This window comes from Sminthopsis crassicaudata, chromosome 3, assembly GCF_048593235.1.
Source record: "Sminthopsis crassicaudata isolate SCR6 chromosome 3, ASM4859323v1, whole genome shotgun sequence".
Taxonomy (NCBI): domain Eukaryota; kingdom Metazoa; phylum Chordata; class Mammalia; order Dasyuromorphia; family Dasyuridae; genus Sminthopsis; species Sminthopsis crassicaudata.
In genome coordinates, this window is record NC_133619.1 from 302,696,437 (window position 1) to 302,710,288 (window position 13,852).

Here is a 13,852-nt window from a genome sequence, read left to right on the forward strand (position 1 = left end):
ACCTTTCAACTGATAGGCTCACTCTCTGCTGTAGTCAGTGAAAGGTGGCAGGGTTATAGGGATGGAGAAAGAAGGTGAAAACAAAACAGCCAAAAAGGTACCAGGGAGGGGTGGCTAGGTGGCTAGGTGGCTAAGTGGCGCAGTGGATAGAGCACCAGCCCTGAATTCAGGAGGACCAGAGTTCAAATCTGGTCTCAGACACTTAACACTTCCTAGCTGTGTGACCCTGGGCAAGTCACTTAACCGCACCCTCAAGGGGAAAAAAAAGAGAGGAGAAGAAAGGAAAAAGGTACCAGGGGTTCTCAAACTAAAACCCCTTGTGGCAAATGGGCTGAGGGGCGGAGGCACAGTGTGAGGTTTTGCTTTTACTACAGTCCGGCTCTCCCTCAGACGGTGAACTGGCCCCTATTTAAAAAGTGTGAGGACCACTGGAGAGTAAAGAACCGATTCTTCCACGGTGTAAGTAAGGAAATTATGAAAAGTCAGTGACCATTTATTATGCTCTTACCACGTGAGGGCACAGTGTTTGCAAAGACAAAGCCAGCCCTCAAGGAGCTCACAGTCCAATAGGGGACACGATAGTCGGTTTGCAAAACATATACAGGGTTTTTGGGGTGATTTCAGAAATAATTGACTGGGGGAAGGAAAACCCTCTTGCAAAAAGGTGGAATGTGGACCGCCTCGGAGGAAGCCTGAGCGCGCACATCATTTTCGTCCATACCGCAAATTACCCCATTTCTGTTGGAGTCAGAATTAAGGAAGAGGCGGAAAGCGCGTGAGACGCCGGGGCGTACTTGAGTTAATCAGGGGTAAGAATGCAGAACGAGAAGAGACATCAACTCTGGGCAAGCCACTTAAGTTTCCTGAGCGTCAGTTTGCTCATCAACATGATGAAAGAGCTTTTAGAGACCTTCTAACAATCTAAAGTAGTGTCTAATCTCAGCAGGTTGCCAGAGAAAACACAGCTGTTCAACTGGACTCCTGCTCCTACATCCCTATACGGGGCACTTTGCATGCCGGGAAATGTAGTCTGGAAGAGGTAGAGCGTGTTGACGTCTTCGGGCCTCGTGACGTATCACGTCCCTGCTCCTGCATGGTCCCATTCAATTTTCTACTCCCTTCTAAGCCTCTGACTTCCTCCCCGCTCAGCCTCCGAATCTGGAGAACTTTTTACGACACACGGGATCCCAGAGTCCTCCCCGTCGCTGGCTCACTTTTCGGCAAAGTGACGTGGACGTCAACAGCAATGGCGGAAGGAGAGGAGGCTTCGCCGCCGCCAACGTCAGGCAGCGACAGCTGGTGAGTGAAACCTGGGGCGAATCAGGCGCCCGCCTGCCCCCGCTCCCCTCCGGCACCCGTCTAAACCCGAGGAACCCAGACGGCGCGGGACAGTCTGCGGAGGCCCCATCCGTGCGGACCTGAGAGCCGCACCCCGCCCCTTCCCCTTTCCTCTTTGCTTCCTCCTTGTGAGCAGGGCTGGGCTCGGGAGGAAGCGGAGGAGACGGGGAGCGGCTCCTCGACCCCTGGAAAGGACTCTCCTTGACCGGAGGAAGGGACCCCCATGGAAGGGGCTTCTTCATCCCCGTGGAAGGGGCACCCTCTGAGCCTCCTTTCCTTCCCTGCTCGGATGGAAGTGTTTCCCCCTCTAAACTCTAGTAGCTCTCAGCCTCCGCGGAAGTGGGTGTGTCACTGCCCTCCCTCCTGGTGGAAGTGCTCGAGTGGGGGAGGGTCCCCGACAGGTGCAGCCAGAAGTGACACCGGGGGATGTTGTCGGGGGCTGTTATGGAGAGTTCTGAGTGCCTGCCGAGGGCCGGGGGGAGCGGAGAACGGGCCGGACGCTGCTGTGAAATCTAAACTGTGACACGGCTTCCCTTCAGTGCAGGTTTCTCTGAGCACGGAAAGGCGCTTTCCCCCTTGCACTGTTAGGTGTGGGGTCTGCTAGGACACCAATAGTTGAACTTCAGAGATAATTTCTTCAACCTTCCCTGCCCTCACGCACTGTCTTCCAACCCGGAGGATTTTGTCAGGCCGAGTCCCACAGAAATGAATAACACGCGTGGGTCGGATTGGTCTCACTCTGAGTGATTTGTTTGCTAGTTTCTGAGGTCGCTTAGTCCGCTAATGTCCTTAATTTCTGATCAGGGTGTCTGTTAGTGATGGTTTCTCTATTCATTACTACTGCAGCTGCTATATGATATTGGGCATTCACATAGTAAAAACTCAAGAGGTGACCCAAGTGTATTCTAGTGTTTCTGAAAAGCTAATATACTCGGTGCTTACCGTGCAAATGTCCCGAGCATTATTGTTAACTTTTAAAAATGGATGGCTTTTGCTAGATTGATACATCAGTTCCCAAAAGCCAACACTCGCTTCCACTTTCCCATTTAAAAAAATAAGTAAATCTACCTAATAGCGCAGTTATTACATATGAGTGTGGTCCATTTTTTTAGTTTGCCACTCATTAGGTTCTGTTAACTTTAAAGTTTGGCCATTGTAAAGAAAACCTATAATTTTTTTAAAAGGATGAATAATGTAATTGAGAACATCAACAATCATTTTTATAAGTGCCTTCTTTGTCAATCAACAAGCATTTGTTAAGTCCTGTAATATGTGAGGTGTTGTAGAAGGAGTTAGGAATACTAGTTCAAAGAATAAAAACATTCTTCTTGGAAGGGAGCTTGCGTGTTACGAGCTGGGAATGCGCGAAGCATCGGGTATATGAACAAAAGCTATCCATACTTTTAAAGAGATTACACTTGACCAGGATAAATTAATAAAGGGTTTTAGAAAAATAGAAAGTGTTACTTACAAAGGAGAAATACTAATCAAGGGAGGGATTAGTAAAAACCTTTTAAAGCAGATGATATTTGAACTGGTCTTCCAAGCTACAGTTTCATAGATGTGAAAATGCATTCTAAGTATGGGGGCAGTCAGTAGGAGGTTTGTGTTTGTGGTAAGGAGCAAGAGTTGATTAAGTAACGACTTGTGTGCTAAGGACTATGCTAAGTGCTTTATTATTAACCCCATTTTACAGTTAAAGGAAACTGAGGCTGAGTGACTTGCTCTGGGACATACAACTATATAAGGATAAGTTTGAACTTAGATTTTCCTGATTCCAGGCCCAGTACATCTCTACTGGGTCATGTGGCTGTTTGCAGCTAGGCAGAATTTGTAGTTTATCCAACAAAGCAACAGATCCGGTAAAGCTTCTTGAACAGGCCTTAGAAATGTTTGCTAGCCTTATGGAGAATAGATTGGATTGAGGAGAGACATAGGAACACCAGTAAGGTGACTATTGCAATAGTCCAGGTAAACTAGGGCCTCTCCTTGGGGTAAATGGAGTGAGTTTGAATTTAAAAAAGGGGAGTTGAACAGTTTTTCTTTCCTTTTTCAACTTCTAATAGTGGTAAATATTTTTTCAAATAAGTAATTATGTGGTAACTCTGCACTAGGAAGGGGAAAGGTGAATCCATGAAACATGTCCAAAGGAGACTTATTAAAGGAAGTTCTTTACAGTCAGAGACAGGAATAAAAGGTACACTGAAGGGTTCTAGGTCTTTGTTCAGATTGGGCTATGGTGGAGCAAATCTTCAGATGAGATGTGGAATTTTCAAAGATTATTTCCCCAGTTTTCCCTTTGTGTTGGTTAAACTTCAGTTTTTGTGTTAGAGACATTTTCCCTTTTTTTGAGAAAGTTCCAAGATAGTTACTCCAAGAACAGTGTCTTCTTTTATCTGCTTTAATATCTGTGCTTTGGGATCTTGGAACTTGGTAGTTGTTTAAGAGGATTGAACATGATAGAACACTTATTATTTATAAGTTACTGTGTTAGTAATGGGATACAGAAATGAATACACACTTTCCTCATGTAATTCAAATTTAAAATATTTTAAATTCTTGACTTAAACATTAAATGAACATATTTATATAGATAGTAGAACAGAAAAAGGAATATACATCAAATTATAAGTATCTTGTGTATAGCATCCTTTCTTTGAAGTAAATAGTAAGTTCATCAAATAGTTTTCAAAGCATTCTTGTTTTCTTTTTTGGATTCCTTCTGTTCTGTATATATATATATATATATATATATATTTTTTTTAAATGCTTCAGTGATCCTTTTTTCTTTGTTTTTTTTACAACCTTAGTACTACTCACCTTTTCCCTTCTTCTACCTCCCCAGCTTAATCAGAAAAGAAGAAAAACAAAACCATTGTGACAGATATGCATAGTCTTGCAAAAGATTCCCATGATGGTCCCTGAAAATGTATTTCTTGTTATGTACTTTGAGGCTATTGCCATTCTGTGAGGAAAGTGGGTGGTATGCTTTATCAGGGATGTTCTGGAATCATTATTAGTTCTTGCATTGATAAATATTCAGAAGTCTTTCAGAGAATTTTTTTTTTTTTAAATTTTCTGAGGCTGGGGTTAAGTGACTTGCCCAAGGTCACACAGCTAGGAAGTGTTAAGTGTCTGAGACCAGATTTGAACTGGAGTCCTTCTGCATTCAGGGCTGGTGCTCTATCCACTGCGCCACCTAGCTGCCCCTAGATAATTTTTTTTTTTTTTTTAATTTTCTGAGAGAATTTTTTAAAACAACTCATATGAGCTGAGAATTGTGCTAAATGCCTTACATTTATTATCTTACTTAAGGTTTCTCTGAAAACTCTCTCTTGTTATTTCTTACATTGTGATAGTAATAGTCCATTATATTACTCAATTGTACACAAACCTTTTGACCCAGCAATTCTTTGCTAGGTGAAAGAAAACAGAAAAAGACCCCATATGTATCAGCAAAGAACTGGAAATGAAGGGGATGCCTGTCAATTGGACAATGGCTGGACAAATAATGGTATATGAATATAATGGAATACTGTTGTGCTGTAAGAAAAACAAGTTTGAAAGACTTAAGTACTCTGATTAATAGTAATGACCATCCTGAAATCCAGAAATGATGAAGCATGTTACTTCCTGACAGAAATAATGGACTTGGAATATTTTTGGACATGGTCAGTTTAGGAAGTTGTTTTACTTGACTATTATTATTACAAGAGTTGTGTTGTGTTTTGTTTTTTAATAAGAGTAGAGAGTTGAGAGGGAGAAAATAAGTTTTTATTAAATGAAAAAAATATGGTTCAAAACCCCACATTTTATTTCTTAAGTTGTTTAGCCATTCACCTACTGTTGGGCATCCCTTAATTTTCATATCTTTGTTATAAAAAGAACTGCTTTAAATATTTTTGAACATAGAGAAACAAAACATTTTTTCTCTTTTTGATATCTTTGTGGTATAGGCCAGTTAATTGTTATAAAACTTATAATCTACTGGGAGAAGCCAGTTGCACAATTAACTGTAGCAAAAATAGACAGAACATTAGCTCCATAAGAGGTTCAAAGAAATTGCTTTTTGGATCCATATGTGTGAAGTCCGGGTTAAGCACCCTGGATGCCTTAGAATCAGTGGGAGTCCAGATAAGCAAAAGTCCTTGGTCTTTAAGGGAGAAGTGAAGGGAATAGACACAAGCTCTCCACGACCTCCCTTCTCCTCATCCACTGCAAAAAGTGACCCTGGCTTGTCCTACAATTATCTGTATACACCAAAAGATGGAGTCAGCATAGAATAGTGGGAAGAGCCATTTTCCAATCATATGCTAATAGAGTAATGTCCAATAGGTAATTAGCCTTAAATGCTCAGTTGTCTGATTCCAGTGCCCCTACTCAGAGTTCAACCCTTTACACATGTCTTCTAGTGAAGCAGATTATTAGAAGAGATTGAGAAGTATTGTTAAGTTGGGCTACCATTTATTCATGTTAATTTATGTAAAGATGCTAGAGATAGAATAATGAAAGAGTCATTCTTGCACTTATATTCTTCCATATATATTCACAGATGAGCAAATACAAGGGAATTTGTGGGTTGAAAGGATTTCAGAAGGCTTCTTGGAGGCAGTGGGACTGAAGCAAGCTATGAAGAAAGAATTCTGAAAAGAGATGAAGAAGCATTTTTATAATAAAGTGCTTTAATATAAAATAATTTATAATAATGTGAGAAAAAGCTTGTGTTCTCTATAACAGAATCAAGGTGGGAGTTGCAATAGAAGTTCAGAAGTAGCTAATAGTCTAGTTTGAATAGAAAAATAGAATGAATGAAAGGGAGTAATATAAAGTAAGAATGGAAAATTAGGATGAGGCCATATAGGGAAATTGGAGTTTGTATTTTATTTTAGAAGCCAGAAAGAACTAAGGAAGCAGAAATAATTGAGCATGACATTGTCAGACCCATGTTTTAGGAAGATGGTTTTGGCAGATTTCCCTCCTTAGAGAATTGATAGAGAGAGCAGTAGAACATCATAGGCATGGAGGTGAAAAAGTGTTTGTGGAATAGTGAGAAGTCCAGCTTAACTGAATCTTGGGATTCATATAGGAGAGCAATGAGGAAGTTGAGTAATATTGTAGACATTTGAATGTCAGCGCTAAGAGCTTAGACCCAATTGGGAAAATAACAAGGGAAAAGGAAGACTATAAAATCCAGCAGTATTAACATGTTGGAACTTGGAAATGATTTGGAATCTTTCTCTACAAAAATTTTCTTACAAAATAGCTATTTGTAAAAATAGTTTTTATTATATATGTAATATTCTTCAGAAATAACAAATGAAAATAGAGAAAGTCCTAAATAAAATCATAAAATTCAAGTTAATTACATTTAATAACAAAATTTGCTCTGTATCCCCTTCTGTTTTCTATTTATGTAGTTTATAAAGCTTTGTTTGCTATAGTCATTTTTTATGTGATTGTAGTCATTGTCTCTAATTCTGTTCTTTTCACTCAGCATCATATCATGTCATGCTTTATTTTTTGTTATTTTTGCCATACAGTGATAAAATGTTGTCTGTCTTCAACAGATAGCAGTATTATCAATAAAATGACACTGAAAAAGATACATTATCATCTGCTTTGTAGAAAAAGTCTTGGGGACCTTTCTGTTTGAATTATAATTGAAATCTTCTTTGTAGTTGTTTCCTCCATTGGAATGTGAATTCCTGGACACCTAGGACTCTCTATTTGTATACCCAGGACTTAAGGGCATATCCTAAGTGCTTCATAAATGTTTTTTGCCCTACCTAAAAGTATACATATTTCTACCCCAATTGTTGGACATAAGATCATTTTATATATATAATATTTAAATTTTGCATAAGATAACTGTATAAATATGAATACATATATTAGATTTAATATTTTAACATATTTAACATGTATTGGCCTACCTGCCATTTAGGGGAGAGAGTGGGGAGAAGGTGGAGATAATTTGAAACAGAAGGCTTTGTAGGGGTCAATGTTGAAAAATTAGCCATGCATATGTTTTGTAAATAAAAAGCTTTAATAAAAAAAAAAAATTGCAGTAAATGAGAATCAGAAGACCTAGATCCAAATTCCACCTCTTATTAAATTCTGATCATACACAGATCTCTCTCAAGAAGAGCTTTTCAAAGTTATTGTGCAATATATCAATATCGTTAAGGTGGGAAAGGCAGCATGTTATATAGTAATAGAAAGCTAGTCTTAGAACCTCAAGACCTAACTTAGGTTCTACCTTTGAAATATGCTGTAACTCTGTACAAGTCATTTAACATCTTAAGTATTTTGACATATATATATTTTTGGTTTTTGCTGTGGCAATTGGGGTTAAGTGACTTGTCCAAGATCACACAGCTAAAAAGTATTAAGTGTCTGAGAACAGATTTGAAGTCAGGTCCTCCTGACTTTAGGGTTAGTGCTCTATCCACTGGGCCACCTAGCTGCCCTTAGCATATTTCTATGAATATAATTGCAGAAAAGGTGTTGACCAATTTATATTGATAGAAGGATTTCTTAGTTCCAGTTTACCACAGGTTTCATTCCCTATCATTTTTTTTCCCACATCCTTTTTTTCCTTAACTTTTAATTAGTATCTTTAGCATGTACTCTGCAGAGGAATTACTGAGCTGAAGGTTATACGTTTCATAAGTCCTATTTGTAACTTTTGTTACCAGCATCAGGGTTGTAAAGTTAGTACTTAAAATTTTTTTTGATTGGCATTTTTTTTTTAATCAATTTTCATTTTCTCCTTTAAGGATTGTCTGTTTCCAACCTTTGACCTGAGTCATTGAAGATTGTAACTGCTATATTTCTGGGCTGTGTAGATCAGTGTAGTCTGAGAATCTCAGAGGTATAGCTAACCTTATTTTCAAGGAAACCTTCAACTAGTGTGCTCCATCTTGTCCGTCTCTTGGAGGTCTTGTTTCATCAGTCATATTATTGATCTGTCAACTCTCTCTCTCTCTTTTTTTTTCCCCTGTATTCCCTACAAACTTACATTATGGTGAAATAGAAAGAAAACTGGATTTAAAATCAAGACCTGCTTGCTTCAAATTCTTCCAATTCTCCACTTAATACCTTGGACAGGTCATTTAATTTTTCTGGGATTCGGTTTCTTTATAAAATGAAGGGGCTAGACTATATCATATCTAAGGGCCCTTTCACCTAAAACCCCTATAATTCTGGGCCTCCCTTTTCCTGAAGTAAACATCTCTTGATTCAGTTTTCCCCTAGAATTCTTCCCTTTCACTGCCCAAATCTTTGAAAAATCAGTCTACACTCAACACCTTATTTATCATCTTTTTTTTTTTTTTTAAATCACTTATAAGTCTAGTAGTAGTCCAGATTGTTTTTCAAGTGGTTGAATCAATTCATAGCTTCACCAACAGTGTTTTTGTGAGCATGAAGGAGAGGTACATGTGCTCAGCTTTTCTTTAGTAGCAAGCTTTGTCATTATAATTTTTTTTTTGTTCTTTCCATTTACATCATTACCTGATACTTTTGTTCTTGTCTATAGTAGCCATTTGAAAAAATGGAATTATCTTGACTCTTCCCTCTTCCTTGCCATTTCTACTACATTTCTAGACAGTTGACAAGTAATTTGATTCTACTTTAATGCACATATTTGTCTTTCACTCCAGTGATCACCCTAGTTCCATTATCTCTTCCTTTACTATTTTAAGATCTTTCTCCCTGATCTTTCTACTCTAGTCATTTTTCTTTTAGATATCTTTCACAGGTGCTGAGTATTTTTCTTGTATCAAAAAAAAAAAAAAAAAAAAAAGAGGGTAATTGAAATACTTTCTAAAAACATATACAGAAGAGAACAGAAGGAATGCTCAAAGGAAAGACAGATATTGCAGCTTTGAAAGTAACATGTTGAATTTATTACTTAAAAGGAAAACAAGTTGTACATAATACAGTTTCATGTAGAATCCTATCCTTCTTGTATATGAAAATGTTTGTTTTAATTTAGTGCTTAAATTCAAAAATTAAAATTTTCACAGTTCTATCAACTATACATTAATATGTTGGTCTTTATGTAACCCCTTCAATATTGACTATTCCCATATTTTGTCATATGTTTTTAATTTATTGAATATGAAGTGAAATTTCAGTTATTCAAGTTGCATTTTTCTTAGTATTAGTCATATGGAACAATTTTTCATACAGTTGTTAATAGCTTTAAAATGTCAATCTGATCATGTCATATTTTGCCTTAGACTTTCATTAGCTTTCTGTTGCCTACTGAATAAAGTATAAAATTTTCATTCTGACATTCAAGGATCTCTACCACTTGTGCCCAGTTTACTTTCCAACCTTATCTTAAACTACTCGTCTTGAATCTAGTCTGTGTTCCACCAAAGCAATGCTTTTCTTCTTGGCTTGTTTTTTCTCATCTCTCATTCTTTGCTTCAGTTGTACCATTTGCCTGAAGTTCCTTTCATTGCTTTCCCTTCCCCCTTGAAATCCATTCTTTCAAGTTCCAGTTCAGTGCCAGCATATGAATAAAAAAGCATTTCTTAAATGCTTAATATGTACCAAACACTAAGTTACATGTTAAAGAAACAAATACAAAAGAAAGACAATCTCTGTCTTTAATGCCCTGCTTTGCATTCTTCTTGGTGGAGATTAAATAGAAAGAACTAGTGGAATATTTTGATTTGGAAGGTTTCAGGGTTAGAGAGTAGAACCATAGAAGAGTAGATAGTTACATACCAGGAGCATTGACAGAATTGAAATAATTATGGTTTCAAACAAAAAGTTATGGAGAGGGAGGAGGAGATTCTAGGACAAAGATTCTGGTCAGAGGGCTAAGGCAACTTAGGGTGACTAGGGAATTGTTTGTGAAGCTATGAATTGGTTTAGTGGCTATGAAAAGCAATTTTGAACTCTATTTAAAAAGTTAATAAACTGGGTATATCACTGCTATGCTAATAACCCCAGAGAGACCAAAGAACCCATGTGTACAAAAAGATCTATGATAGCTTTTTTTATGCTAGCAAAGAACTGGAAATTAAGGAGCTGCTCATCATTTGGGGAATGGAATGAATAGGAATGCAATAGAATATTATTGTGTTATAGGAAATGATGAAAGGGATTTTCAGAGAAACTTGAGAATACTTGAATGTATACACAGTGAAATGAGCAGAGAACACTAGTTGGTATATAGTCATTATGGTAGAGATTGCAAATTAAAATAATTGAGGTACCACCCCACACTTATAAGATTGACTAATATGATGGAAAAGAAAAATGACATGTTGGAGGGGAGGTAGGAAAATTGAAGTTGTATACTGATTAAATCATTCTGTAGAACAATTTGGAAATATGCCCAAAGGATTATAAAACCATGTATATTCTTTGATAGAGCGATAACACTTCTAGGTTGGTATCCCCAAAAAGATAAAAAAGCAAAAAGGAGAAGGATCTATACAAAATTACTTATAGCTGCTCTTTTAGTGATTGCAAAGAATTAGAAATTGAAGGGATATCCATTAACTAGGGGATAGTTGAAGAAATTGTGGTATATGATTGTGATGGAATACTATTGTGCTATAAGAAATGATGAGCAGGATGCTCTCAGAAAAACCTGGAAAGACTTAGATGAACTGATGTTAAGTGCAATGACCAGGATCAGAACATTTTATACATTAGCAATTATGATGGTAAAATTCTGAATGACAGCTACTTTCAGTAATACAGTGGTCAAAAACAATTCTGAAGATTTTATTTTATTTTATTTTTTATTTTTAAATTTTTTTTATTTTTAATTTTTTTATTTAGAATTTTTTTCCCACAGTATATATACATGAGTAATTTTTTTTATAATATTATCCCTTGTATTCATTTTTCCAAATTATCCCCCCCTCCCCCTGATAACAGGCAATCCCATACATTTTGCATGTGTTACAATATAACCTAGATACAATATATGTGTGTAAATACCATTTTCTTGTTGCACATTAAGTATTAGATTCCGAAGGTATAAGTAACCTGGGTAGATAGACAGTAGTGCTAGCAATTTACATTCACTTCCCAGTGTTCCTTCTCTGGGTATAGTTATTTCTGTCCATCATTGATCAACTGGAAGTGAGTTGGATCTTCTTTATGTTGAAGATATCCATTTCCATCAGAATACCTTGAAGAATTTATTTTTAAAATGCTATCCATCTTCAGAGAAACAACAGTTTGAATGCAGATGAAGCTTTTTTTTTTTTTTTTAACTTTTTTTGGTGTGTTTTCTTTCACAACAGGGGAAGTATTATACATATTATGCATGACTGTTTTTGTATATATAACATCAAATTGCTTGCCTGGAATCAGGAAAACTTGAGTGATAATGACTAAAAAGCAACATTGAGATGTAGAGACTAAGGAAAAGCCTGAGTTATCTTTATTTTCTGAGTCAATTGTATGGTAAATTCTTCTTTTGACAGAACTGAAGGAGAGGGTGGAGTGGAAAGTTTGAAAAAAGAGAAAGTATGGGACAATCCTCAGGAGACTGGACATTAAAGGACTGCCTTTCTGCACTGAAGACCTGACTGAAATGAGATAAAAGAATTTACTCAGTTAGGATTGCATGAGCTAAACATCTTTTAACTCCCTCTCATTTTCTTTACAAACTTGAACACATGCTGTTCAGTCTCCTTGTGGGCTCTTACCTGGACTGTGATAGCTTCCTAATTGGACTCATGGTTTTTATTCCTTTTCTTCTCTAGTCCAGACATACAGCTGACAATTTTCCTATGATGTGAGATTGATTATGCCCATCTTTTGGACAGAAATATTCATGGATTACATTTACCTGTGAGATATATAATCCTGGGCATGTCCTCAGAATCTTGCCTTATCTAAGAAAATAGTCATGCCATTATGTTATAGTAGCACTAACATCCAAACCTAGATCTGAATTCCAAATCCAGGATTTTCTGACTTTGTATATATAAATAAATGATACATTTTACAATGTAGTAGGAACAAAGGAGAGATTCAGACAAAATGTTATAGAAAAATTTGAGATTGGAAAAAAAAATTTTTTCCAGGTTGTAGGGGGAGAGAGCTTTGGGAAATATCTATCTCCTGGGGTTGTTGTGAGGGTAAAATGAGAGAATATTTTTAAAGCACTTCATAATCCTTAAAGGACTATGTATGTATTGTTGTAGCAAAGCTAAACTAAGTCATGAGGCAGTTACTAGTACTTCTTATCACCTGGGAATATATTCCAGAAATGGAGTTATACTAAGTCCTCAAAGTGCAAAACTAGTTAGAAACACAGACCCTGACCATATATCCAGCACTGTGCTAAGTGCTTTTTATAAATATTAACCCATTTGACCCTAAAAACAAACCTGTGAGGTATAGGTGATATTGTTATACCCATTTTATATTTGAGGAAAAAGACAAATTTGCCCAGGATCATGCAGCTAGTAAGTTTCCAAAGTTGGCTTTGAATTTAGGTCTTCTCACTTCAGGTCCTGTGCTTTATCCAGTTCAGGAAAGAAGAAGTAATATTTAAGCTGAATCTTGAAGGAAGGTGGAGGTAAGGAGGGAGAATATTCCAGGCAAAATGATTAGCCAATAAAAAGGCAGAGAGATGGGACAGAGAAATAACATTGTCTTGATAGAAGACATTGAAGGTCATTGAAGATGTGGGAGTGAATGTGATTGTCAAGGGAAGATGGTATATTCACATAAAGAGAAGAGAACTACAGACGGAATCTTTGAGATCTATTTTAGGAGCTCCAGAGAAGGAGAGTGAAATACAAGTGTGTTAGAATTCTTACAAGGTGCTAAGTCAGTGGAATTGATAGGAACAATGTTTATTTAGCAGGGTGCTTAACAGTTCTCTAGATGTACTTAGTACTTACTACAGTTCCACAAGATTCACACCTTTAAGAGAGCATATATAAACTAGGAGCCTCAATCAGGATTGACTCCGGGAGATTAACAAACCAGCATTCAGTGGAGGAGATTCACAAGCCACAGAAGGCATTTGGACAGAATGAAGGAAAACAGAGAAGTGGTGGCAGGAGAACACTGAAACGAAGATCTTGGAAGGCCTCCAGAAAACTAGCCGAGCCCAAAGTGGATGAGATAAGATTTTGGAAGAGACAATAAAGGATTTGGACTTTTAATACCTGGCTGCACTTGTGATTACACTGAACTGAAATGAAACTAAGGCTGCTTCCAGAAGCCCCCCAAGAAACCTGCTCCCAGAGAACATTATATTTTAAAGAAGAATATTACACAAGTGGATTAAAGAGATTGAGGAAACCAAAGAAGTGTGAAATCAGAAAATAAGGAAAGAGACTGTTAAACCTCAGTACTTTTACATGCTGGAGAGAGGTAAAGAAATATGAAAAAAAAACATATGATTAAGAAATAAGAAGGTAGTTGGTAACCTTTGAGAAAACCAATTTCATTAGAATCATGGAGAGAAAAACTAGATTGCAAAAAATTACACTACCCTAAATGAAAAGGTTACCAG

General features: G+C 37.1%; 1 protein-coding gene across 2 annotated transcripts in view; it reads left to right on the plus strand.

Moving 5' to 3' along the window:
- Window positions 1-978: 978 nt before the first annotated feature.
- Window positions 979-13,852, plus strand: part of TBC1D23 (TBC1 domain family member 23) — a 55,093-nt gene continuing 42,219 nt past the window's right edge. The window contains exon 1 of one of the 2 annotated variants that reach the window (XM_074301012.1): window positions 979-1,299. In XM_074301012.1, coding sequence (XP_074157113.1) covers window positions 1,094-1,299 — 206 coding nt within the window. In that variant the 5' untranslated portion in view covers window positions 979-1,093. The remainder of the gene's footprint in view (window positions 1,300-13,852) is intronic. The other variant, XM_074301011.1, reaches the window with a different exon arrangement.